General features: G+C 53.0%; 2 protein-coding genes and 1 long non-coding RNA gene across 5 annotated transcripts; 1 reads left to right on the top strand and 2 right to left on the bottom strand.

Annotated features, from left to right (window-relative positions):
• On the bottom strand, positions 1-11156 carry SNW1 (SNW domain containing 1). The gene is made up of 14 exons (XM_075844486.1): positions 11053-11156; positions 8867-9020; positions 8621-8782; positions 8229-8324; positions 8011-8117; positions 7826-7930; positions 7682-7751; positions 5962-6027; positions 5763-5879; positions 5551-5692; positions 5380-5476; positions 4454-4571; positions 4142-4302; positions 1-538 (listed from the first exon to the last, which is right to left on the bottom strand). Exons 1-14 carry the CDS (start codon positions 11064-11066, stop codon positions 343-345), a joined length of 1605 nt encoding a protein of 534 aa, XP_075700601.1. The 5' UTR covers positions 11067-11156; the 3' UTR covers positions 1-342.
• ADCK1 (aarF domain containing kinase 1) lies at positions 11154-27850 on the top strand. Of its 3 annotated transcripts, none has more exons than XM_075844490.1 (11): positions 11154-11525; positions 12059-12200; positions 13012-13095; positions 13174-13377; positions 13809-13967; positions 14342-14500; positions 15533-15649; positions 16729-16878; positions 16968-17165; positions 23062-23255; positions 27298-27850. In XM_075844490.1, exons 2-11 carry the CDS (start codon positions 12069-12071, stop codon positions 27359-27361), a joined length of 1461 nt encoding a protein of 486 aa, XP_075700605.1. In that variant the 5' UTR covers positions 11154-11525; positions 12059-12068; the 3' UTR covers positions 27362-27850. The 3 variants fall into 3 exon arrangements, with proteins under 3 accessions (XP_075700605.1, XP_075700603.1, XP_075700604.1); XM_075844488.1 differs by having other exon boundaries at positions 11155-11525; positions 24255-27850; XM_075844489.1 differs by lacking the exon at positions 11154-11525 and adding an exon at positions 11554-11969 and having other exon boundaries at positions 24255-27850.
• LOC142664978 (uncharacterized) lies at positions 12793-24476 on the bottom strand. Its single transcript, XR_012851433.1, has 3 exons — positions 24229-24476; positions 22946-23657; positions 12793-14572 (listed from the first exon to the last, which is right to left on the bottom strand). It is a non-coding gene; the product is annotated as an uncharacterized LOC142664978 (long non-coding RNA).
• Positions 27851-27929: the final 79 nt, after the last annotated feature.

The following is a 27929-nucleotide window of genomic DNA, read 5'->3' as shown; positions in this document are numbered from 1 at the left end:
TCACTGTAAACTTAGGAGTTTATTTTTTTTATTTTTAAAAGTTTAAATAAACAGAAAATAAAACCCCCATCGCCTCGTCCTTGATCCCGGAGCAGCGCCAGTTATTGTCCTACAGCGACTGGTGGAGAAAAAAACAAAGGCGAAAAAATGGACGACGTTCTAGAACAACTGCCGCGGGGGTGTCAGCCGGGACCACTTCTTCTGAGCACCCAGTCCACCGCCGCCTGTATAGATACCAGTCACCACTTATGTGAAGTCCCTGACTACATTGAAGGTCCCCGCTTTTTATTAGATCTCCTTCTACACGAGGGTCACAGTCCTTGGATGAGGGGGGGGGGGCCCTCACTCCTTCCTGCGCTTCTTCCCTTCATGGTCGTGCTCCTTGGTGCGGCCGCTGTCTGACGGGCGTTTGGAACCTCCGTGCTGTTTGGCCTCTTCCAAGAATTTATCCAAACCAAAAGGATCCTCCTCAAACTGGACGGGGCCATCTCTGCGCTGCTTCCGATCAGAACCCGAGAAATCCTTGTCTGGAACAAACCTGTGGAGACATCGGTAACGTAAAGGTTAACTGCGAATAATCCGGTGCCTGCGCGGCAGGGGCGCCCCACACACACACCCATGAGTCACAGGGGCGCCCCACACATACACCAGCGCGTCACAGGGGCGCCCCCCCACACATACACCAGCGCGTCACAGGGGGCCCCCCCACACATACACCCGCGCGTCACAGGGGGCCCTCCACACATACACCCGCGCGTCACAGGGGGCCCTCCACACATACACCCGCGCGTCACAGGGGGCCCTCCACACATACACCCGCGCGTCACAGGGGGCCCCCCACACATACACCCGCGCGTCACAGGGGGCCCCCCACACATACACCCGCGCGTCACAGGGGGCCACACACACACACACACACCAGCGCGTCACGGGGGGCCACACACACGCGTCACGGGGGGCCCCCACACACACACACACGCGTCACGGGGGGCCCCCACACACACACCAGCGCGTCACGGGGGGCCACACACACGCGTCACGGGGGGCCCCCCACACACACACCCGCGCGTCAGGCAGATTGCTGAAAAAAAATGATGACTGCAACGTGTGCACAGACCACAAGGCAGCGGTTTCCCTGATATAAGCAGCAGGCGGCATCTGGCAGCCACTTATCTTTCTAATTAACCACTTCCCGACATTTGACGTTTCCATATGATGCACTTCACAGTAACGAGCAGGGTCGCGCTCGAGCGCCATCACGCACGTTTAACCGTATAAATGCCTCGGTCAATGGCGACCACAGCATTTAAATGGTTAGGAAGAGGGGGGGGGGGCAGCACACTAACAGCTCATTGTGCCCCCCGCAATGCAATTGCAGGGTGGCGATGGCTGCCTGGGGGCCTAATGAAGGTCCGCCATCTTTGTGCTTCTATTAAGCGCTGCCTCTGGCTGAAGGACGATATACTGCAATACATTAGTATACATTAGTATCGCGGTATGTAGTGCAAGCGTTCCAATGATTGCTGGACTAAAAAAAAAAAAAAACATTTGTAAAATAAAGTAAAAAAAAAACAAAATAAAAAATATGGCCGCGTCCGTAAAAGTCTGAACTACTACAATATATCGTTATCGAACCCGCACGGTGAACGCCGGAAGGAAAAAAAAATAAAAAAAATTGTAAACTCCAGAATCTCGATTTTTTGGTTCATAACTCGGTCATGAAACCGGCCGCGCCCCCCCCCCCCCATGTAATTTGGTGCCTCGGGAATCAGCGGACACAACAGGGATAAAGGAGATTAATATTTGAGACTTTCTAGAACGGGTGATTCTATTATCTCGGGGGTTCTGAACTTCGCACGACTATTTATTAATTCAAACCCGAAATCCTTTCTTGGCAGACAATCCGGGGGGCATCCGACGGACGCAACTGAAGAGTTCAAACTCTGGAGGTGGCTGATGAATTTGGTCCTGACAGAGAAGCCAACGATACGATCATCCGGACCCACAGACGTCACACACCAGCGTATCGCAATACAACCCCCAGCGGAACGCCTGCCGCAGAATGACAACCCCCAGCGGAACGCCTGCCGCAGAATGACAACCCCCAGCGGAACGCCTGCCGCAGAATGACAACCCCCAGCGGAACGCCTGCCGCAGAATGACAACCCCCAGAGAGGAGCCAAACTCTAACTCCACCAGTCAGTGCCCATCTTACAGAACTCCCCCCCCCCCCCCCTCAGAGGCAGATCTCAGTCTACGAGTCGCACATTCAGGGAACATTAAAACGTAGGCCGGACCGTCCAAATAAAAGGGCCAGATAACGTATAAACGGCGTGAATCAGAATCCGGGTAGACACAGACGAGGGCAAGGCCACGAAAATCCCCGAGACTGCCCCCCCCGTATCTAGGTACAAGTGGGCAGATTGTGGGGCGCCTCATGCCCCCCCTCCTTGGTGTCGCCACTTGTACCCGGATAACTTACACAAAGTCTCGCCCTGAAGCAAACAGTGGCCTATGGAACAGTAAGAACCAGCGGGGCGAGATCAGGGGGCTGTGGAAGGACAAAAAAGATGTCCTTATACTGACAACTATCCACAGTGAAGAGAACACCCGGCACCCACGTGGCAGAGCCGAGGAAACACCAGAGCCGGCAATATCCAGGCCCAATCATACGGGGAGCGGATCTACCGGATCACACGATAAAGCCACAGGATGCCACGAGGAAAACCCGTACGTGGCACAGAAAAGATAGTTGTACAATTCTTGTGTCGTACAGATGAAGCGGCCATCAGAAAAGAGGGGGGGGGGAGGGGATGCGGCCTACGGAATTGTTAGAGGGCAACATTCCCCTTCTGAGAAGCCGCCCAGAGGAAAAAAAAAAAAAAGATGGCCCCAGAAAAGATGTCCTTATACTGACAACGATCCACAGTGGAGAGAACACCCGGCTCAGGAAAACAAAATGCACTTTAAAAAAAAAAAAGTCTCCTAAATTGCTCAATAAATGCAAAACGCTGCCAAAATAGAGAAAAGATGGAAATGCTTCATAAGAAGGGCCCGGTCTGTGTGTGCGGGTGACATGGCAGCTCAGGATGGGCAACAATGACAATTTTTATTTTGTGTTTTTTAAAATAATTTATGCAAATCGTATCCGTCTACTTTCACCACCTGCATAAAGTACAACATGTGACGAAAAAACAACGTCAGAATTAATTGGTTGTGCAAAACTATGACCGAAAGTCAGACAAACCAGAACTGAAACCTATGGCTTGATCCTTAAGGGGTTAATTATAAGCCGCCCATACACACAAGGAAGCCAACAAGGTAATGTGTATTTCACCACGCCCGATCCTTGGTTACTGCGGGCCATAGAGCGCTGCCGATGGTGTTATTGCCCCTCCCCCCACGGATATATAATATGTATAGGGTCAGTTCACACGTAGCGGAAATACTGCAGATTATGATGCGGAAAATCAGCCACGTAATACAAAAGGAACAAACCTCCTCCACACGCTGCGGAAATGATAAGCGGGAAAAACGCTCAGAAATGGACCAGCGGCGCAATGTTTTAATCCGTCAATTGTATTTGCGTAATCGCTGCTCGTGTGTTGCGGGTTTTCCCCATTGAATTCAAAGGGAGGTAAAAACCCCACAAGAAGATGTTGCGTTTTTTTGCGGCGAAAAAGCAGCGATTCCGCTACAAAAAACAAAGCTCAGAAATAAATAGAATGAAAAAAAAAAAAAAAAAAAAAAGATACATTTATACTTACCCAGAATCCTGCGCTTCTTTGTCCAGGCCGGCCTCCGGGGAGACATTTCATCCCATGTGACGGCTGCAGCCAATTCCAGGCGGCAGCGGTCACATGTGGAGAATCATCATCTCAGGGGGCCGGGCTGCAGGACGCACGAGGGTAAAGGATCCGTTTTTGTTTTTTGCAGTTTTCCGGAGGGGACATTTTAGCCGGAAAACTGCACCACAATTTGGTGCCTTTCTCGTCCGTAGTTCCCTGCGGCACCCAGGGTGGATACGGTGTGTGCGATTACGCAGCGTATCCGCCCTGTGTGAACATCGTCATAGAGAGATCACGTGTAAGGCCGGATTTAGTCCCGTGTTTTCAGGCTGCGGTGTCATGAAGCCCCTCACCTGTTGGTTTTCATCAGGGTGTCCATGTCTGTGGTGTACACGTCGGCGTCTGCGTTCTTGGGCCGGTAGATCGTCTGCGCCACCTCCTTGCTGCTCCTCCACGGCTGAGAGTAAACGTTGTAAGTCTCATCCTCTCCACCTGCAAAGCCGCTGTCCAGACCCTGCGGAGGAGACCATCATAGCGGTCACATAAAGAAGCAGAACACCCGAAACCTCAATCCCAGAAAGGGAGAAGACTCCCCGTGCCCCCCGCGTTTATGGATAATCCGGGGGGTTTGCTGAAGTCTCATCTACATTATGAGGAGCTCGTACCCTGCTCTGGTTGAAGAGCCGCTGATCGTACTGAATCTCCCCAGAGGGCCGCTGGCTCGGGATTCCCAGGGCGATCTGCTCGCTGATGTCTCGGTCTTCATTCCTTTGCAGCTTGGACCTGGAAGACAGTGAGAAGTCAGGGGGGCAGGACAGGGGCGAGGGGGGCAGGACGGGGGCGAGAGGGGCAGGACGGGGGCGAGAGGGGCAGGACGGGGGCGAGAGGGGCAGGACGGGGGCGAGAGGCAGGACGGGGGCGAGAGGGGCAGGACGGGGGCGAGAGGCAGGACGGGGGCGAGAGGGGCAGGACGGGGGCGAGAGGGGCAGGACGGGGGCGAGAGGGGCAGGACGGGGGCGAGAGGGGCAGGACGGGGGCGAGAGGGGCAGGACGGGGGCGAGAGGGGCAGGACGGGGGCGAGAGGGGCAGGACGGGGGCGAGAGGGGCAGGACGGGGGCGAGAGGGGCAGGACGGGGGCGAGAGGGGCAGGACGGGGGCGAGAGGGGCAGGACGGGGGCGAGAGGGGCAGGACGGGGGCGAGAGGGGCAGGACGGGGGCGAGAGGGGCAGGACGGGGGCGAGAGGGGCAGGACGGGGGCGAGAGGGGCAGGACGGGGGCGAGAGGGGCAGGACGGGGGCGAGAGGGGCAGGACGGGGGCGAGAGGGGCAGGACGGGGGCGAGAGGGGCAGGACGGGGGCGAGAGGGGCAGGACGGGGGCGAGAGGGGCAGGACGGGGGCGAGAGGGGCAGGACGGGGGCGAGAGGGGCAGGACGGGGGCGAGAGGGGCAGGACGGGGGCGAGAGGGGCAGGACGGGGGCGAGAGGGGCAGGACGGGGGCGAGAGGGGCAGGACGGGGGCGAGAGGGGCAGGACGGGGCGAGAGGGGCAGGACTGACACGCAGCAATTCAGGCGGTAAACGTTGCAGCCTCACCTCTTATCTGGAGCAGCTCTGGACAGGTTGCGCTCGTGCTGCCGCTCCTTCCGTCTGTTGTCCCGGATTTCATCCCTCTCTCTGGCTTCACCGTCCTCTGCAGAATATATATATACACATATTAGTAAGAGTTCTGGAGAATTCCGGCCAGCTGCCCTCCCCCGCACTCACCTTTTTCCGCGTGAGACTTTATCCCGGCTCGACGCTCTCTCGCAATCTGCGCCAGCTCTCGAAGCTTCTCTTCCTTCTTCTCTTTTTCCTTCTGTGCCATCTTCCTCTCCACCTGGGCTCTCATCTCCACAGCTTCTCGGGCCTATGAATACACACAGGAGGCTCCTTAATGAGTGTCAGGCGGGAGACAAGGCCCCATGTGAGGGACTCACCTTCCTGTCAGCGATGTACAGGGCTTCAGCCAATTTGGCAAAGTTCTCATTGATGTGGACGGTCTGCAGCCCTCGGCCATCAGCAGCGAGACGCTTGTCCAGGGGGATGGTGTAACCCTGCGGAGAGCAGCACAATGGTCACACTGCAGGAGACAAGTACGTCACGTAACGCCGGACCCTCCAGTACTCTGAACGTTACCTTTGCGTTCTTCCAGTTAGATATACACGGGGGGATCTTCCATTCCTGCTGCTCCTTCACAGTCATCTGCAGAGAACGGGTACAGTGTTATTATACAGTCTATGACCACAGCGGCGGAGACGACGGGCACAGGGACGGGACACATCGCACGCCCTGAAACGGATGTAATTACTCTGGACGAGAAGCAGCTGTGGCGGAGATTCATCCAGCGGTGAAGGGGTTACCTGATCATAAACCTCCCCCTTCTACAGTCCAGCAATGTCCCCCCTCCAGCCATGACCACAACCTAAAGGCCGGATTCCCACTTATCATAAACGCTACGGAAATTCTGCAGCATTTACAGGTGCAGCAAAGTGGATGAGACGATGGTCACGCCCTCGCTGCGGGAAACAACGCAGCGTAAACGTTAATAAATTCACCTGTGGTGCGGAATTTGTGCTGCGGTTTTGTTAATTTTCCGTTGTGGGTTTTCTCCATTGAATTTGATGGGGATGCAAAACCCACAACTAAAAGCAAAAAGTGTTTGCGACTTTTGCGGTACGATCGCAGCGATTATGTCGCAAAAATCCCAACTACTGAAAAAAAAAATGTACCCAGAAGTCTATTTCTTCGTCCAGTCCGGCCTCCTGTGATGTTGCATGCCATGTGACCGCTGCAGCCAATCAGAGCCTGCAGCGTCATCCTGGGAGACCGGACTGGAGGGACGCGTCGCCATAACCGCGGCCTAGGTAAGTATGAGCGGTTTTTACTGCGGCCTTGAGCAACGGAAAACGTGTCCGACAAAACGTGTTGCAAGTTTTTCGGACAGAATGTATTACGGGATCCAGGTCGGATACGCTGCAGTTTTTATGCGCGTATCCGACCCGTGTTGCCTTACACTACATACCCCGCATGTGAGAGCTGCAGCAGACACTGTCCTCCGCACCCTGGGGTCACACGTTCACTGTCCTCCGCACCCTGGGGTCACACGTTCACTGTCCTCCGCACCCTGGGGTCACACGTTCACTGTCCTCCGCACCCTGGGGTCACACGTTCACTGTCCTCCGCACCCTGGGGTCACACGTTCACTGTCCTCCGCACCCTGGGGTCACACGTTCACTGTCCTCCGCACCCTGGGGTCACACGTTCACTGTCCTCCGCACCCTGGGGTCACACGTTCACTGTCCTCCGCACCCTGGGGTCACACGTTCACTGTCCTCCGCACCCTGGGGTCACACGTTCACTGTCCTCCGCACCCTGGGGTCACACGTTCACTGTCCTCCGCACCCTGGGGTCACACGTTCACTGTCCTCCGCACCCTGGGGTCACACGTTCACTGTCCTCCGCACCCTGGGGTCACACGTTCACTGTCCTCCGCACCCTGGGGTCACACGTTCACTGTCCTCCGCACCCTGGGGTCACACGTTCACTGTCCTCCGCACCCTGGGGTCACACGCGCAGCATTCTACATCATCCACACCTCAGGAGAGGGAAACGGAGATAACGCGCGCTCGTTCAGACTGCGGTGAGTGAAGCCGTATAACGGTAAGTTCTGCAACGGTCTAGAATAAGTGTCAAATCTTCACCATTTCAGGATCTTACTTGCTGTCAGGGAATGGAAGTATTGATGTCTAATGCAGGTGAGTAGTTTATTACAGCGGATGACAGGATGATGAGTTACTGCTGCCCAGATCCCGTGTCCTCAGAATATACAGATGTAGAAGCTTTGGGTGATACATACCTTCCTACTAGGAGAATGCATTACAGGCGCTGGAGGGGACGGGGGTCCGCGGGGGATCTTCTTGTTAATTCTGAGACGAGATACAAGCGTTAAGATTCCCTCCATTTTCTGATATCCCATCTCCTCCATCCAGGAAATACTCACTTGAAGCGAGGCGGCTCCATGGGGTCTTTCTGCATCTCCACCATTCGGATGACCCTCTGTTTGGCTCCAGAGTTGAATGCCACCCCCTGCTGAGACGGCGTGTACCTGAGCGAGAGAGTGACGTGTAATGCCTGCACAGTGAACCCAACTGACGCCCCCCACCCCAACACTGCTGGGGTCCTCACCGGATGTATTGTGCAGGTCCCAGCTTGTCTGCTGCTCGCACTGGCATGGCCGCAGCAATCTTCTGGGTGACGGCTTTATCCAGGGCCTGCCGGGTCTTCTCAGTCAGCTGGAGGGAGAAATCTGACATTAGTGGTTTAACAATTCTGACCGTTCGGGATGTGCGGGAGAAGCGGCGCCCCCCAACAACAGGTGGAACATTATCCACGAGCCGCGGTACCTCTCGGATGGCCTCCTCGTCCGGCCTCTGGAGCTCCGGGTCGTCTTCATCCATCACCTCCTTTGGGACAAGGTCTGTATATCTACTGAATATGACCTGGAGATAGAAAACAAACAATGACTGAAACAGGTTAGAGTGCGAGCTCCCCGGCCCAGGGATGACGGAGGTGATCACTGTGTGAGATTATATTGTGAGCTCCGGGGTCTGGGATGATGGGAGTGATCACTGTGTGAGATTATATTGTGAGCTCCGGGGTCTGGGATGATGGGAGTGATCACTGTGTGAGATTATATTGTGAGCTCCGGGGTCTGTGATGATGGGAGTGATCACTTTCACTTGGTCAGTAGTGTTCTCCATGTGCATTTGACCGTTATAAACTCTGCACGTCTCACCTTATCCTTGGACTGGCCCTGACGAGCGATGGCGTCATATTTAATCTTGCCCTCGGCGTCCACCTGTACGGCCAGGGCGTTGGACATTCGCTTTTTCTTTCCCATGTCCAGAGGGAATTGAGCCACATGAATCTCCGGGAAGGCACCGCCATCGCCAAAATCCTGCACAGATCACAAGAAAGCGTGAGAAAGGGACAGAAGACGTAACATGTGACAGAACCACGCGCCGACTCGTCCCCCGCTCACCTCCGGAGTCCTGGGCACCCAGCCTTTACGGTGACCATAAGGAGGGGGCTCCCGGCGTGATGCTACAAGCGCAGTCTGGCGAGATTTCTGAGCTCGGAGCTTCTCCTCAGCTTCCAGCTGATCCTGGGAAAGCTGTGTGGGGGCAGGTAAGAAACTGCAAAATAGAAGAGGACGGAGCATGACGACAGCAGCGAGAGAGAGCCAGCGCCGCCAGCGGCAGAGAGAGCCAGCGCCGCCAGCGGCAGAGAGAGCCAGCGCCGCCAGCGGCAGAGAGAGCCAGCGCCGCCAGAGCCAGCGCCGCCAGCGGCAGAGAGAGCCAGCGCCGCCAGCGGCAGAGAGAGCCAGCGCCGCCAGCGGCAGAGAGAGCCAGCGCCGCCAGCGGCAGAGAGAGCCAGCGCCGCCAGCGGCAGAGAGAGCCAGCGCCGCCAGCGGCAGAGAGAGCCAGCGCCGCCAGCGGCAGAGAGAGCCAGCGCCGCCAGCGGCAGAGAGAGCCAGCGCCGCCAGCGGCAGAGAGAGCCAGCGCCGCCAGCGGCAGAATGGGGCCCCCTAATCTAGGCAATAATAGGACGTATGGGGCGAGGACGGCACAATATCCCCATCACCGGACAATAACGGGGTGTAGGGGGCGAGGACGGCACAATATCCACATCACCGGACAACAACGGGGTGTAGGGGGCGAGGACGGCACAATATCCACATCACCAGACAACAACGGGGTGTAGGGGGCGAGGACGGCACAATATCCACATCACCAGACAACAACGGGGTGTAGGGGGCGAGGACGGCACAATATCCACATCACCAGACAACAACGGGGTGTAGTGGGCGAGGACGGCACAATATCCCCATCACCGGACAATAACGGGGTGTAGGGAGGCGAGGACGGCACAATATCCCCATCACCAGACAATAACGGGGTGTAGGGAGGCGAGGACGGCACAATATCCCCATCACCGGACAATAACGGGGTGTAGGGGGCGAGGACGGCACAATATCCCCATCACCGGACAATAACGGGGTGTAGGGAGGCGAGGACGGCACAATATCCACATCACCAGACAATAACGGGGTGTAGGGGGCGAGGACGGCACAATATCCACATCACCAGACAACAACGGGGTGTAGGGGGCGAGGACGGCACAATATCCCCATCACCGGACAATAACGGGGTGTAGGGGGCGAGGACGGCACAATATCCACATCACCAGACAATAACGGGGTGTAGGGAGGCGAGGACGGCACAATATCCCCATCACCGGACAATAACGGGGTGTAGGGGGCGAGGACGGCACAATATCCCCATCACCGGACAATAACGGGGTGTAGGGGGCGAGGACGGCACAATATCCACATCACCAGACAACAACGGGGTGTAGGGGGCGAGGACGGCACAATATCCACATCACCAGACAATAACGGGGTGTAGGGGGCGAGGACGGCACAATATCCCCATCTCCGGACAATAACGGGGTGTAGGGGGCGAGAACGGCACAATATCCACATCACCGGACAATAACGGGGTGTAGGGGGCGAGGACGGCACAATATCCACATCACCGGACAATAATGGGGTGTAGGGGGCGAGGACGGCACAATATCCACATCACCAGACAATAACGGGGTGTAGGGGGCGAGGACGGCACAATATCCACATCACCGGACAATAATGGGGTGTAGGGGGCGAGGACGGCACAATATCCCCATCACCGGACAATAACGGGGTGTAGGGGGCGAGGACGGCACAATATCCACATCACCAGACAATAATGGGGTGTAGGGGGCGAGGACGGCACAATATCCCCATCACCGGACAATAACGGGGTGTAGGGGGCGAGGACGGCACAATATCCACATCTCCGGACGAGGAGCTGCCCTTCACATGTACAGACGGGCTGAGGACCCCGCACACCCTCCAGTGACCGGCCCCGGGCATTATCCAGCTCCTGCCACCCAAAAACCACACAGGGCCCCTGACAATTGCATGTCCCGGGGCCCCCACATTCACTCCCCCCCAGCATCCTCATACTGGCGCCAGAGTCCCCACAGGTCCAGCCGAGGCTCAGTACAATTCACTCGGCCGCCAGCTCCTGCCCCGGGCCCCACTTCATTCCAGTTTGTGGGTGTCCATTCCGTGAGGCCTCTAAACCCAGGGAAAGAGCCCTGAGGACGCTCCCGCAGCCCGCTCACCTCGCCAGCGCCATCTCTGCGGCCTCTTCTCTCAGCCGGAAACGGATTTCTGTCAAGCCGGAAATGGAGTAACGTCACATGACCAGCCAAAGCCAGCAGAGCGCGCAGAGAAATGTCCGCATCTTTCCTTCTGCAGCTGTGCAGCGCCGCCATGATGTCGAAGCTCAGACCGCCCGCAGTCCTACAGGACAAAATAGTAACTGAAGTGAGGACAGAGTCTGCAGAAGCCGGGAATATTCACAGCTTGTCACACCACTGACAGCTAGGCTCATGTAACTACACCGGCTCTTCCCCTCTTTGTATGGACAAATTGTTTCTACCAGCCTCACCCCCTGTATGCCGCAACTCCTAATCCCAGCAAAGGAGGGCGCCCTGAACTACATCTCCCAGCGTGCACAGCGTAAACTGGAATGAGCCAAGAGCCGTGTGGGGGATTCCTTAGAGGAGCGTACAGCACCGGAGGCGGTGGGGCAGTAAGTTCCAAGCACAGGAAAGGCTCCTTGTCCCTCACCCGGGGGTCGCAGGGAGCGGGTTCTCTGCTGTGAAGTCACGTGACCTGTCAGTGGTGGGAACCGCATGTCACATGTGCTGTCCAGTGTGAGGGACATGCGGCTTCTACTCCGGCTGGAGTCTGTATAGCTGCGGCCATATATTTTATAATGAGGTCTTCGCCCCAGCGTCTGGATACGTGAGATCTCCTCCTGTTGAATACTGCGCTAATCTGACGCACCCTTTATAAATCCATGGGGGAGAACACGGATCATGGCGAATCTGTCACGCAGCTCGTAAAATCGTAATCCAAGACGACGCCTCATCCATCCAACATGGCGGCTTCCATGGGGGTCGTTCCTCAGCTGTGTCTTCCTCCTGTCAGTCGTCCATGTTGATTTATTGTTCTGGGCTCTCGGATTCACAAGGTCATTCTGATGTAATAGGCGGCTGCGACATCGACGCGCCATTTCTCATGTTTTTGTTGCCCGCATTCATGTTGTTCCTGTCCTTGCAGGTCGGTGCGGATGGCGAGGAGCACAATGAGACTCGTTTCGCTGGTCACCGCCGGTCTCGCCTCAGGGTGTTTCATTTATGGGGCGCACTCCTGGGACCCCAACGACTTCGGGGTTGTGCGAATTGGAAGAGCGGTGCTGACAGTGAGTGACCCTGGGAAGACAATTGACGTTACTAAATGTTCATATTTTAATCGGTTCCCTGGGTTTCTATTCACGCAGGTGTGTGGGCTGTCATGTGGACAACCTCTCCCTCCTGCCTCAGTATCTTCACTAAATCACTCATTTTCAGTTCATGTAATTGTAGTTTATAATGATTCTGTCCTTCCTGTAATGTAATCATCTTCACATGTACTGACTTCCTGCTGAGCTTGTATTTCCATACAGCAGCCAGTCCGAACAAGCAGAGCTGCAGTTTAAGGGTATGTGCACACACACTAATTACGTCCGTAATTGACGGACGTATTTCGGCCGCAAGTCCCGGACCGAACACAGTGCAGGGAGCCGGGCTCCTAGCATCATAGTTATGTACGATGCTAGGAGTCCCTGCCTCGCTGCAGGACAACTGTCCCGTACTGTAATCATGTTTTCAGTATGGGACAGAAGTTCCACGGAGAGGCAGGGACTCCTAGCATCGTACATAACTATGATGCTAGGAGCCCGGCTCCCTGCAGTGTGTTCGGTCCACTACTTGCGGCCGAAATACGTCCGTCAATTACGGACGTAATTAGTGTGTGTGCACATACCCTAAAGCATAGAGGGACATATCAGCATTCTGAGTATCTGGTGGATTCCAGACTCCGATAGACAATGCATTCGTCCGGCCTCGTATAACCTGCACGTTCTGACCACGTCATATACACATTATGTGATAAAGAAGCCTCATCCATAGAGACCCCTCCCCGGGGTACATCTGGACATGGTCTGAACGACTCCTTATATTCCTGTGTTACAGACGGCAGCTGTGACCTGCGATTACCTCATAACGCTCCGCAATGTTCCCCCGGCCACTCAGGATTATGACGTCATCAAATCTCAGGTAGAGAACGACCCCCCGTGTGGAGCGCTCCATGGACGTGTGGTTCTGGCATCCATTTTCTGCTTTATTTTCCCCCAGGTACATGCTAGATCCGCCCGCCGCCTGCTGGACCTGTGCTGTGCCAATCGTGGCACATACATTAAGGTGGGGCAACACCTGGGGGCTCTGGAGTACCTGCTGCCTCCAGAATATACCAGCACCTTAAGTGTCCTCCACAGCCAGGCCCCCTCCACGCCGCTGTCTGACGTGCGGCACATCATCCAGGAGGAGCTGGGTGGGGAGGTAGGTTGTGCCCGCTGATCTGCCCGGCTGCCAGGGAGTTAAGTGTCTGATACTGTTTTATCTCTGCCAGTCCATCGTATAGTTGCATGCTGGGCATCCGCTTATTATGAGCTATAATTAATCAGCCGTCCACAGATCTGAAAGGGGCATCAGGACGAGGTCACATCGTATTAATAAACCCCCTCCCCTCTAATAAAACAATATCAGCAGGAGATTTATTGCCTCAGTTATTGCTGTCTGGGGGAGCGATGAGCGCAATGATTGTGAAACCCGCAGTCTGCAGATGAGCCCCCCCTGTAAATGCCAGCGTGGGGAGGGGGCGAGTACTGGTGCAGCAAACACTTGCACTGGGGTCAGTTATTTGTACTGGGGGCGTTTCCTGTACATTCTGCAGGAAAACCAGACTGACCGCCCGTAGCTTCTCCCCTCAGATGTCGGAGCTGTTTGTGCAGTTTGTGGAGGCTCCTCTGGGTGCAGCATCATTAGCGCAGGTCCACCGAGCAGTTCTCAGGGATGGTCGGACGGTGGCTGTGAAGGTCCAGCACCCCAAAGTGAGAAAGCAGAGTTCCCAGGACATCATGATCATGGAGGTAGGAGATATGTGACCATCTGTCGTCACCTGCTGAGACTTTAATGCACACTTGTGTTTCATGCTGTCACCTCTGCGTCATCCTACTCCACTGCCCAGGTCGATCACGTTGATCTCTAAGGGAGCACATGTCTGGTGCACACAAAGTCCATGCTCTTCATTCTCCAACTGCGGCTCCATTACACCAAGACTCGTGCCAGACACCTGCTCCCTATAGACGTCAGTGACCTTGTTGGCTGGTAGTTCTTCACCTCTACCCGGAAAACCGGTCACGGTAGAGAAGATAACCATTGCCCCACATTAACTCCAGGCCGCCGCCGCTACCTCACTGATATCTCCTCTGTGTGTGACCAATATGTATCGTCCGCTCCCCAGGTTCTCCTCCAAGTAGTGAAAAAAATCTTCCCGCAGTTTGAGTTCATGTGGCTGGTGGAAGAGGCTAAGAAGAACCTTCCCCGAGAGCTTGACTTCCTGAACGAGGCACGAAATGCTGAGAAAATGGCTCATATGGTCCGCAAATTCCCTTTCCTGAGGGTGAGTAGAGTGGATCCTAGGTCCGCACAGCTCAGCAGGTCACAGGGGTTATCCCACAAATCGTTTTCATACCTAAAGTAGAAAAATGATGTTATGAAGGTTTTAAAGTTATTTTCAGTGTTTCTAGGATAGAAAAATACATTCTCATCTCTCTTTTTTTTTTTTGCATCCCTGTGTCCCACTTGGTGCTCCTGCTAATCTGTGCCGCTCGGGGAAAGGTTCTGAGCAGAGTCAGTCTCTTTTCCCTTCTGGCAGCTGACGGGATCTTCCCTTCTTACTTTCCCTTTAGATAGGTAACATGGCATCCAGAATATAGAAGATCACCCACAGTCGGCACTCCCTTAGAAACCAATGAAAATAGAATGAAATAAAACAATAAAAACTGAGTACACATTAGTCTCCTCAGCTATACGGTCATGCTACTGCAGAGGCTCTGATCCTTCCCTGACAAGAATGAGTCTCCTCAGACTTACGGTCATGCTACTGCTAAATGCGCTGCTCCTTCCCTGACAAGCAGGCCAGAAAGCTTTTTCTATTGGGTGCTCTGCAGTGAACAGAGAATCACTCTGCAGAGATCTGGCTGTGCGGAGAATGACTGGGCATGCGTGTCCACCATCACTACGCTTATTAGGTGGACATGCACATTGCTATACACTTTGAACTTCATGCAATGAATATGATATTATATGGTTGGATTACCCCTTTAAGACACCACAAACATTCTGAATTCATGTGGAACCTGAGACGACGTCTCATCTGTGCATGTGAAATGTTCACGACTCCACCTGCTGCCTGTAGACCAGCATGTCCGGTTGTAATGATGACGTGTTTCCAGTAGGTGTAAAGAGAGTCGGTGACTAAAGCCTTGAACAAATGTGGACATCTTGAAATTCTACGTGTTGGAAAGATTTTTGGCTGGATATTTCCCGGGGCCTCGCTCTTATAGATATGAGGAGGGGCTGCCATCGTTCTGGCTTCTTCTGGGGTTATTGTACATCAGGTCTGACTATTACTTTCTTTCTTTTGCTTCAGATACCTAAAATTCACTGGGACGTGAGCACGGAGCGGGTCTTGGTGATGGAGTATGTGGAGGGCGGACAGGCCAATGACTGCGATTACATGAAGAAAAACAACATTGATGTGGATCAGGTAAGAATGAGGCCGGTCTCCTCTCTTTTTTTACTTTTGTGATCAAGGGTTAACGAGTGCTTGACAGAGGGGGGAGTCTCCCGTGTCACCAGGACGCCCCCCCTGCAGCGTCTGCGTCTATGAAGCTGTAATTACAATGTGATGTCCTAATTCATGGTTATAACAACGTTCACAAAGCTTCACCCCCCCCCCCCCCATGAGAGGGATTCTCCCCAGCGTCTTATCTTCTGCAGATTGTACACACGTCTTCTACAGAGGAACAAACCTGCAGAAGTGATCACAACGACCAATCACTAATGTTCTGCGGTATTAATTCCTCAGCGGTCAGCGCTGTCCTGGCATTCTGTTCTCTGATTACTGACTCATTCCTCCTGGTCACTGTAGTTCAGAGAAAACTTGGGCAGAAATACACCGGTGACATCGTATAAACTCTAGTTATTCCCGAACTTTTGTCCAGGTGGTATAAACAGGGGGCGGGGCTGTGACAACCTCTCACACATGATATACAGGCTAGTTGTCAGTAGTAATAGATGAATAACTGTTACTGTATATAAGATGTGTGGATCTCATGTCTGATCACAGTGTAATTATATTATATATCAGTGATGTCAGTAACAGGGGGCGGGGCTGTGACAACCTCTCTCACATGATATACAGGCTGGTTGTCAGTAGTAATAGATGAATAGCTGTGACTGTATATAAGATGTGTGGATCTCATGTCTGATCACAGTGTAATTATATTATATATCAGTGATGTCAGTAACAGGGGGCGGGGCTGTGACAACCTCTCACATATGATATACAGGCTGGTTGTCAGGAGTAATAGATGAATAGCTGTGACTGTATATAAGATGTGTGGATCTCATATCTGATCACAATGTAATTATATTATATATCAGTGATGTCAGTACAGGGGGCGGAGCTGTGACAACCTCTCACACATGATATACAGGCTGGGTGTCAGTAGTAATAGATGAATGGCTGTAACTGTAGTATTTTGGCCACCACTTTGCAGATGGTGAACATGTGTCTTAATGAGGATGATGAGCAGTCATATAATCTTCTCTCATTGTTTCTAGGTCTCTCAAGCCCTGGGAAAGCTGTATAGTGAAATGATTTTTGTCCATGGATTTGTGCATTGTGACCCCCACCCTGGAAATGTACTGGTCCGTCAGACAGAAGGCAGCAGAGGGCCAGAAATAATTTTGCTGGATCATGGGCTGTACCAGGTGCAGGGGGGGGGGGGGGGGGGTGGTACGCTTAATCTCAGTTCCCCCATATCAGGTTCCCATTCATTAATGACTGATGTCTCCTACAGGAACTGACTGACAACTTCCGCCTGAACTACTGTCACCTGTGGCAGGCGCTCATAGCTGCCGACATGGATGGAGTACGCAGATACAGCCAGAGATTGGGGGCTGGAGATTTATACCCCCTGTTTGCTTGTATGCTGACTGCCCGTTCCTGGAACTCCGTAAACCGCGGCATCGATCGCGGTTCTGTCAGCGCAGAAGAGGTGAGGGGACTAATAGAAGATTTGTGTATAAAGCGTTGGATACTCTCAGGTGCAAAATATACAGATCCTGTGAAATACATTGATGTACAAAATACGTGCACCCTCCAGGATACAGTCCGGTATCAGATACACCCCCATCCTGGAGGGTACAGGGAGTATATAATGTGTGCACCCTCCAGGATACAGTCCGGTATCAGATACACCCCCATCCTGGAGGGTACAGGGAGTATATAATGTGTGCACCCTGCTGGGCATAACGCAGTCCCCGGGCCCCATCTCTGCGGTGCGCTGGCTGCTCTGATCTGTCACGTCGTCTCTGCAGCTGCTGGTGATAACGTGTAATTACTTGTGTCTGTAATTAGCGCCTTGTTCTGTGCGGGACTTGCGTGTTTAACCAGAAGATTCAGGAGCTTTAACCCTTCATAGTTCGGGAAGCTTAACGGCTGGAATCGGGGGCTGAGGACTTATACACAGATCGGCTCTGTTCACACACTGCGACAAATTTCGTTGTTTTTTTTTGGCACAATTACAGCGAAATTGGTGCAAAACGATGCGATCTTTGCAAAGTCACGGCAAAAGATACAATAATAAACCGCGATTTGACGGCACTGTGTGAATACACCCCTATGATATTAATGCGTCTTCTTGTCTGCACCGACCTATATCCTCCACCTGTCCCGTTATATCCTCCACCTGTCCCACTATATCCTCCACCCGTCCCGTTATATCCTCCACCCGTCCCACTATATCCTCCACCCGTCCCGTTATATCCTCCACCCGTCCCGCTATATCCTCCACCCGTCCCGTTATATCCTCCACCCGTCCCGCTATATCCTCCACCCGTCCCGCTATATCCTCCACCCGTCCCGCTATATCCTCCACCCGTCCCGCTATATCCTCCACCCGTCCCGCTATATCCTCCACCCGTCCCGCTATATCCTCCACCCGTCCCGCTATAGCCTCCACCCGTCCCGCTATAGCCTCCACCCGTCCCGCTATAGCCTCCACCCGTCCCGCTATAGCCTCCACCCGTCCCGCTATAGCCTCCACCCGTCCCGTTCTAGCCTCCACCCGTCCCGTTCTAGCCTCCACCCGTCCCGTTCTAGCCTCCACCCGTCCCGTTCTAGCCTCCACCCGTCCCGTTCTAGCCTCCACCCGTCCCGTTCTAGCCTCCACCCGTCCCGTTCTAGCCTCCACCCGTCCCGCTCTAGCCTCCACCCGTCCCGTTATATCCTCCACCCGTCCCGTTCTAGCCTCCACCCGTCCCGTTCTAGCCTCCACCCGTCCCGTTCTAGCCTCCACCCGTCCCGTTCTAGCCTCCACCCGTCCCGTTCTAGCCTCCACCCGTCCCGTTCTAGCCTCCACCCGTCCCGTTCTAGCCTCCACCCGTCCCGTTCTAGCCTCCACCCGTCCCGTTCTAGCCTCCACCCGTCCCGTTCTAGCCTCCACCCGTCCCGTTCTATCCTCCACCCGTCCCGTTCTATCCTCCACCCGTCCCGTTCTATCCTCCACCCGTCCCGTTCTATCCTCCACCCTTCCCGTTCTATCCTCCACCCGTCCCGTTCTATCCTCCACCCGTCCCGTTCTATCCTCCACCCGTCCCGTTCTATCCTCCACCCGTCCCGTTCTATCCTCCACCCGTCCCGTTCTATCCTCCACCCGTCCCGTTCTATCCTCCACCCGTCCCGTTCTATCCTCCACCCGTCCCGTTCTATCCTCCACCCGTCCCGTTCTATCCTCCACCCGTCCCGTTCTATCCTCCACCCGTCCCGTTCTATCCTCCACCCGTCCCGTTCTATCCTCCACCCGTCCCATCCTCCACCCGTCCCGTTCTATCCTCCACCCGTCCCGTTCTATCCTCCACCCGTCCCGTTCTATCCTCCACCCGTCCCGTTATATCCTCCACCCGTCCCGTTATATCCTCCACCTGTCCCATTATTAATACTGGAGCCCCCTCCACTAGAGCAGTGTCCACCTCATATTACCGGAGCCCCCTCCACTAGAGCAGTGTCCACCTCATATTACCGGAGCCCCCTCTACTAGAGCAGTGTCCACCTCATATTACCGGAGCCCCCTCTACTAGAGCAGTGTCCACCTCATATTACCGGAGCCCCCTCCTCTAGAGCAGTGACCACCTCATATTACCGGAGCCCCCTCCACTAGAGCAGTGACCACCTCATATTACCGGAGCCCCCTCCACTAGAGCAGTGTCCACCTCATATTACCGGAGCCCCCTCCACTAGAGCAGTGTCCACCTCATATTACCGGAGCCCCCTCCACTAGAGCAGTGTCCACCTCATATTACCGGAGCCCCCTCTACTAGAGCAGTGTCCACCTCATATTACCGGAGCCCTCTCCACTAGAGCATTGTCCACCTCATATTACCGGAGCCCCCTCCACTAGAGCAGTGTCCACCTCATATTACCGGAGCCCCCTCCACTAGAGCAGTGTCCACCTCATATTACCGGAGCCCCCTCCACTAGAGCAGTGTCCATCTCATATTACCGGAGCCCCCTCTACTAGAGCAGTGTCCACCTCATATTACCGGAGCCCCCTCCACTAGAGCAGTGTCCACCTCATATTACCGGAGCCCCCTCCACTAGAGCAGTGTCCACCTCATATTACCGGAGCCCCCTCTACTAGAGCAGTGTCCACCTCATATTACCGGAGCCCCCTCTACTAGAGCAGTGTCCACCTCATATTACCGGAGCCCCCTCCTCTAGAGCAGTGACCACCTCATATTACCGGAGCCCCCTCCACTAGAGCAGTGTCCACCTCTTGGGCTGGATAACGTCTGATCCCGCTGGAGCTCGCACTTTATATTTATCAACCATTATATGCTGAATTTTTGGTTCTCCGAAGAGTCGGCTCCTGAGCGATCAATTTTGAGTTCCACCAGTCAACAGGGGTCTCCCTATGGGGTAACTTGCTAAATCCCCATTATTGTGCTGCTGCAGGACGTAAGGGAAGCGTTGGTTTCTAACGTTAATCTCTTTCCCTCAGTCCTGACAGCAGCACACGCGTCCCGCCTGATTAACGCGACTACTTTATAATAAACACATGGGGGGGGACGTCATCCGTTTACAGCGTCAGAGGCCAGAGTTAATTAGTGTATAATTTGAATAATTAAAAATTCCATCTGTCCTACTAGTTCCCAGGGACAGAGATACCCCATTATTGCGCTGCTGTTAGGACTAAGTGTCCACTCAAATGCTGTGGTTGAGATATGGTTAGAACCGCATCGAAAAACCGTATCCAAAAACCACATGTATTTTTACCGTGATTTTGTAAAGGATCTGCCAGGCACAGCTTCGGGGTTAACTCCCAGAACTAATCAGTCAGCACCTGAGAATACATCCCTGAGACGGACTCCAGCTTCCACCAATCAGGCTGGCAGGCTTAGGAGTGGGAGAGCCTATCGTAACCTGGCCAGACTCAGCTAGCTCCCGCCCTCGGTCTATTTAAGCCTGCCCTTCCTGTCCCTCGGTGCTTGTGATTATGTAATGGCAGGGGGTAGGGAGACTGACAAGTGAGCCCTAATCTACCCGCCACTCTGTCCCTGCCTACTTGCAACGACCCGCCCTAGGCGACGGGGTACAACTGGGCGGCGGTCCCTGCGCTCAGTAAGTACACGACAAACATACAAAGGAACACAAGCAAGGAAAAGGGGCAGTTGCCCACGGCAACACCGTGAGCAACCAGAGTGGTGAACGAGCCGAGTCAAGCCAGGAGTGTGCGAGGTACAAAACGAAAAGCAGAAGAGTAGTCGGTAAGCCAGAGTCTGTATGGAGCAGGATCAAAAATAGCAGGAGCTGTAGCTGGGCCAGGAAACCACAAGGAAAGAAACACTAGCAATCACAAGCACCGAGGGACAGGAAGTGCAGGCTTAAATAGACCGAGGGCGGGAGCTAGCTGAGTCTGGCCAGGTTACGATAGGCTCTCCCACTCCTAAGCCTGCCAGCCTGAATGGTGGAAGCAGGAGTCAGTCTCAGGGATGTATTCTCAGGTGCTGACTGATTAGTTCTGGGAGTTAACCCCGAAGCTGTGCCTGGCAGATCCTTTACAGATTTGGTGCATTCTTCAATACGGTTGCGTCTTTTTTACCGCAACCACAATGAAAATCGCAGTAAAAACGTATTCAGTTTTCCAATGCAGTTCTAATCGCACCTCAACTGCAAGATGTGAATGGAGCCTTAGGGAAAACAGATTAACATTACAAATCTACACGTATCTGTCCCACATTATATTCTCCACCTGTCCCATTAAATACTCCTAACCCTTCTTATCACCCGTCTCCTCCGCCTGTCTCTCGTGTTATAACCTGTCTCCTCCGCCTGTCTCTCGTGTTATAACCTGTCTCCTCCGCCTGTCTCTCGTGTTATAACCTGTCTCCTCCGCCTGTCTCTCGTGTTATAACCTGTCTCCTCCGCCTGTCTCTCGTGCTAGGACCTGTCTGTCTCTCATGTTATAACCGGTCTCCTCCACCTGTCTCTCGTGCTAGGACCTGTATGTCTCTCGTGTTATAACCTGTCTCCTCCGCCTGTCTCTCGTGCTAGGACCTGTCTGTCTCTCATGTTATAACCGGTCTCCTCCACCTGTCTCTCGTGCTAGGACCTGTCTGTCTCTCTCATGTTATAACCGGTCTCCTCCGCCTGTCTCTCGTGCTAGGACCTGTCTGTCTCTCATGTTATAACCTGTCTCCTCCACCTGTCTCTCGTGCTAGGACCTGTCTGTCTCTCATGTTATAACCTGTCTCCTCCGCCTGTCTCTCGTGCTAGGACCTGTCTGTCTCTCATGTTATAACCTGTCTCCTCCACCTGTCTCTCGTGCTAGGACCTGTCTGTCTCTCATGTTATAATCTGTCTCCTCCGCCTGTCTCTCGTGCTAGGACCTGTCTGTCTCTCATGTTATAACCTGTCTCCTCCGCCTGTCTCTCGTGCTAGGACCCGTCTGTCTCTCGTGTTATAACCTGTCTCCTCCGCCTATCTCTCGTGTTAGGACCCGTCTGTCTCTTGTGTTATAACCTGTCTCCTCCGCCTATCTCTCGTGTTAGGACCCGTCTGTCTCTTGTGTTATGACCTGTCTCTCGTGTTAGGACCCGTCTCTCTTATTATGACCCGTCGTCTCCACCTGTCTCTCGTGTTAGGACCCGTCTGTCTCTCTTGTTATGACCTGTCTCTCGTGTTAGGACCCGTCTGTCTCTTGTGTTATAACCTGTCTCTCTTGTTATGACGTGTCTCTCGTGTTAGGACCCGTCTGTCTCTCTTGTTATGACCTGTCTCCTCCGCCTGTCTGTCGTGTTAGGTCATATCACAAGAGACAGACGGGTCCTATCTCTTCTCGCCTGTCTCTTGTGGTTTGTCTCCTCTGTCTTTGCCGCGGTTTTCCAGCATTGTGTTACTGAATCCTCCTCACAGTCTTGTTCTCTTTATATCAAAGGGGAGAGAATAGACATGGACCGCACATCCACTGTATACAATGATCAATTGCGGCTAGGCAAAATATTTAAATATGAACGAGAGGTTCTTTGTAACATTTTGATCAAATTGTATGCAAGCCCACTTGCCACTTCACGGCGACCTCTAAAAGTGGGTCCCTACTCTATCGGTTGCACCACCACCTCCTGCAGAGGGAGCAACCCAGAGGCCCAAAAGCACCCATGCCATCAGGCCAAGCCAAGCCTCCCTGGCTCTGGGCCATGTCCCCCCACAAGCGCAGCACCACAGTAACAGACACCACCACACAGTAGCACAACTAGTGAACAGATGGAATGAGCTCACCTTACCATGCGCCCCCAGTGGCCAACTGAGTACAAGCAGGAGCAGGAACACTTATGAGGTCATTCCTAAATTAAAATCAGCTGGGCCAAAAGTGTGTCTTGTCTTGTTCTCTTTAGGTGCAGGAGATCCGCAGTAATGCCGCCGCGTACCTTCCCCAGATCAGCCGGCTCCTCGCCAGTGTTCCACGTCAGATGCTTCTGCTTCTGAAAACCAACGACCTCCTGCGCGGGATCGAGACCGCTCTTCATACCAATGCGAGTGCCAGCTCATTCCTCAGCATGTCTCGCTGCTGTGTCCGGGCAGTCGCCAGGTGAGGCCTCCACCATCTGCTGTGGATTGGGGTGTGATCACAGCTGAACTGACCCTCGTCCTTTACCGCTGTGCCCCACACCTAGAAACCAGAGACCCTGATCAGGGCGTTCATTCAGAAATCGTCTCTGTGCGGTTTGTATTCAGTCAGTAATTAGCGGGTCCACTCGCTGCTTCCACTAGTCATCCTCTAGTTTATCTTGTAACGAGAGGCAGGAGAATATCCCAGTGATGGGCGGGCAGCTCTCCGGCGGCAGCCTTGTCCATGGAGACCACTATAGACAGGGCATCGCTGTAGTCTATTCCATGGCATTCGTCCAGCGCACCAGGGGGGTGTTTGGCCATTCTGTGCTGCTCCCTCCTCTCCTCCACTTGTGTCGTATTAATATTAGGTAATATCATCCTGTTTAATACAGATATAAATAATCTTTATTCACTGCAGAACATGGTCTGTGTTCGGACTTCTACTGGCCAGTGCATTTCCTGTGGTGCACAACCCCCAACTATAGAGTTACCATACGAAAAATTGTCAATCATTATAAAAGGGCGATCCAATACAAAATGATAAGCTGCAACCCAACCTGGGAGGGGAGATGTGTGTGTGTGTATATATATATATATATATATATGTGTGTTGTGTTATTCACAGCCTGGGTGCCAAGGATAATGTGTGTGTGGGGGGGGGGGGGGGTCAGTGCTGTGTGTGTGTGGGGGGGGTCAGTGCTGTGTGTGGGGGGGGGGGGGGGTCAGTGCTGGGTGTAACGTGTGTGGGGGGGGGGGGTCAGTGGTGGGTGTAATGTCTGTGGGGGTCAGTGCTGGGTGTAATGTGTGTGTGGGGGTCGGTGCTGGGTGTAACGTGTGGGTGTAATGTGTGTGGGGGTCAATGCTGGGTGTAATGTGGGGGATGTAATACTACGAGCAGTGTGTGGCGTCAGGGATGGGTGGCTTTGTGCTGGCACCTTAAGTCACATTACCATTATTTGTCTCCTTTTCTCTGAAGACATCGCAGACAGACGGCCTCCTCCCTCTATTCCTACGCTCATATCTCCATCTCCGAGTCACTACGTCTGGGACAGCTGCAGCTCTATGAGCTCTTCCTCCGGGCACAGTCCTCCTCACTGGGGCGCTGGCTGCGTGGTCTTGTCCACTGGATATCACATTCTCTATATTGATTCTTTTCTTGGGACTGTATGACCACAAACTGCAATGGGCACTCCTCCTGCGGACTTTGTAAAAGAAAAGAGACTATTAAGAATTCTCTTCAACCTACAAAATTGTATTCCCCATCATGTACAGAGATCAGAGGCGACTGGCACTCTAACCCCCAACATGTACAGAGATCAGGAGACTGGCACTCTAACCCCCAACATGTACAGAGATCAGAGGCGACTGGCACTCTAACCCCCAACATGTACAGAGATCAGGAGACTGGCACTCTAACCCCCAACATGTACAGAGATCAGGAGACTGGCACTCTAACCCCCAACATGTACAGAGATCAGGAGACTGGCACTCTAACCCCCCACATGTACAGAGATCAGGAGACTGGCACTCTAACCCTCTATCAAAGGACGCAGTACCCTGAATTATTGCAGGAGGGCAACAGTCTCGGTGGGTTGCATCCATCCCCCCCCCCCCCCTCCTGCAGCTGCAGAAACCATATAAAATGAGAGGAAGTGCCAGCAATGTGTTCAGCTCCTTTACTTTATACCTACTATTAGGTTATATTGACTGAAATGGCAGCCTGCATTCTGCTGAGAGTCACGGCCATTGCTAGTGAATTTCCTGCAGCCATATTATGGGATCGTTTCTGCTCACACCGGGTGTGATTCTGATAACAGATAGACATAATGTATTAGAGGTGCCCCTCCAGTACATGAGCGTGACCAAACCACTCTGGTGTGTTCAGATCAGCTGTAATTATTTCTTATCTCCACAAGATGGCGCTTGAGGCCTAGACCTCCGGTCACCTGGCGGTGGAGACTGACAGAAGATGATCGGGAGCCCCCTGTATAATATTTGGATGTTTGTAGGGTTATTATACACTACAAGGTCTCCTTCCTGTATACAGGGCTGTATGTTGATCGCTGGATCTCTAATGTCACCACTGCACCATTGTCAGATCCAGGACAACCCATCTGTGTGGTATGTGGTTCTGTCCCATGATACGGCTGCAGATTATAGGACGACTCGGTCTGATATCGACTCAGACACAATAATATTGGGAGGTCATTGATGCTTTCTTCTATGTACATTTTTCACGCCATGATGTATGGGGGGCACAGAGCGGTCTATTGTACAGTGAGCAGGATTGTGATGTCCCCCTACATGCTGGGGTCTCATCTCATCCGTGTTCAGCAGAGCTGTCAGTGCGCTCCTGACCTAAATCTGAGGGTCACTGAGCAGGTCTCCCCTGCAGCCTCTCTGATAACTCCTGAGATCTGCAGCAGGAGGAGAGGGGCCCGGGGCACAAAGAAGGCGAAAGCTGCTGAATGTGCTGGAAGTCACCACAATGGAGAATTTCCCAGAGCTCTCCACAAGCGATACTATTAATATTACGAAAAGAACACAAGCGAAATCTGTGCACTCAGCACATTCACAAGAACCTGTACCAGAAATAATCAGTGGCCTCAGTCATGGTGTCGCATCCGTGATTGTCACCTCATCCCACAGACCAGAAAATATTCTTCTCCAAGAAGCTCACAGTCTAATCCGAGTATGGGGAATTAGACAACATGCAAGTCTGCAGTTGTCCTGCAGCGAGGCAGGGACTCCTAGCATCGTACATAAGTATGATGCTAGGAGCCCGGCTCCCTGCACTGTGTTCGGTCCACTACTTGCGGCCGAAATACGTCCGTCAATTACGGACGTAATTAGTGTGTGTGCACATACCCTTATATACTGAAAGCATCAGGATTATCGCCAGAACATAGTCCGGTGTGGATATGCTCTGTACATACAGGACTATATAGTGGCACCGAGTCTTCCCTGCATTTACAGCCATCTGTAGTCTATGGAGCTTCAGTCCATGGTGACACCCAGCAGTATTGTAGAGACATTGAGCCCAGTCAGCCCCTCAGCTGGCCATACACCGGAGATAAATGTCAGGTCCTGGTGTGTATGGGGACATCTTAATTGACCATTTTTGGAGACAGACATTGGACAGGTTGGATTTTAACATTTCTGATCCTTTGTTTTCCGGGGGTGTCAGGCAGCAGCCCCCCTCCCTATTGTAATAAACATGTAAGCTGAGCCGATCCCAGGATGCATGTTTATAAGATAGCCGCAGTAAGTCAAACGCTATCTAATGTGAACTGCCGGCTTTAGTCTTATTTTGGCCATAGACATCATGTCAGCTTTAACAGATGATTTCTCCCGGAAAAAATCCATCAGACTATTCACAAATCGCCAACCGTCAGTCCTGATTTTTTGACTAATACTCTGGCGTTTATAGACTGAGGCTTGTCTGTATCTGCAGGTGGAGGAAGTCCATACATCCCCCCCCCCAGGGGTCACCAGCCCGGCACCCCTTTATAGCTATACATTATTCAAGAACACGGGGCTGCAGGAAACGTTGATGTTTTATAATATGGACGATAAGGTTCCCTCTGTTCACACTGAGTTTTTTGACGAGTTTTTTGGGGCAGAAACCGCGCCAAAAAACTCCTCAAAAACCGCCTGAAAATGCCTCCCATTGATTTCAATGGGAGGAAGACGAGTTTTTTTTAATACGAGTAAAAAAAACTCGTCGTGGTAAAAAGAAGCAACATGACCCATCTTGAGGCGGTTTCCGCCTCCAAAACCCCATTTCAAGAAAGAGGAAAAAAAAACCTCGACGAGTGTTTTGACGAGTTTTTGTCAAACCACTGTGCAAAAACCTACTGGAGCAGTTTTTGCAGGATCAATTTTCCTCCTGCAAAAAACTCAGTGTGAACACAGCCTAATAAGTGTTATGAGGTATGCGGTGACTCTCCAGCTGTGGTGGAACTACAACTCCCAGCATCCAGTGCCGGCCAGAGTACATATTCTGCTTTGTTTTACAGAACTGGATGGGAAGTCCTTTGGCCTTTACTGGAGATGGCAGTTACCAGGGAGAGCACTGAATAAATGGAGTGAAACAAGCGGCAGCCATCAGGGTCTAGTAATCATTCAGCCTTGGAGACATGATCCGTCCACTCGGGGGGAACAATCGGTTTTCTTACATGGAGATGGGGAGAGGATTAGAGGGGTTACCCCCTGCGTTCTTCTCTATAATGTCTGTGATACTGAGGTCAGGGCAGGAGTACACAGGGTGGAGTATATAATATATGAGCTAACAATCCATGCTTTATGATGAGAGCGTCAGGCATGACTCTTATCTCCTCTCAATACTACCTGGACTCTCCGAGGATGCTGTTTACGGACCTTAGAGAGCGGTAGATTCTAGACATCTTATTCTATGTTCACAGAAATGTCTCCTGCTTCATGGTGAATAAAGTGGAAGTCAAACTTAGCCACGGTTCAGAGGTATTTTCCATTAAAAGTTTTTATTTATTTCTTCATTTAAGGGCTGATGTCCAGTCTTGTGTAAATAAAGCTTGATCATTGTATAATGAACCGTTCTGCAACTTTCTAATAGACTTTGTGTTTCAATTATCAAGATCCCTTCTTGCTGTCAGTGAATGGAAGCATTCTT

This window comes from Rhinoderma darwinii, chromosome 12, assembly GCF_050947455.1.
Source record: "Rhinoderma darwinii isolate aRhiDar2 chromosome 12, aRhiDar2.hap1, whole genome shotgun sequence".
Classification (NCBI taxonomy): domain Eukaryota; kingdom Metazoa; phylum Chordata; class Amphibia; order Anura; family Rhinodermatidae; genus Rhinoderma; species Rhinoderma darwinii.
The sequence above is the reverse complement of the archived record's forward strand: the minus strand, read 5'-3'. Positions and strand labels throughout refer to the sequence as shown.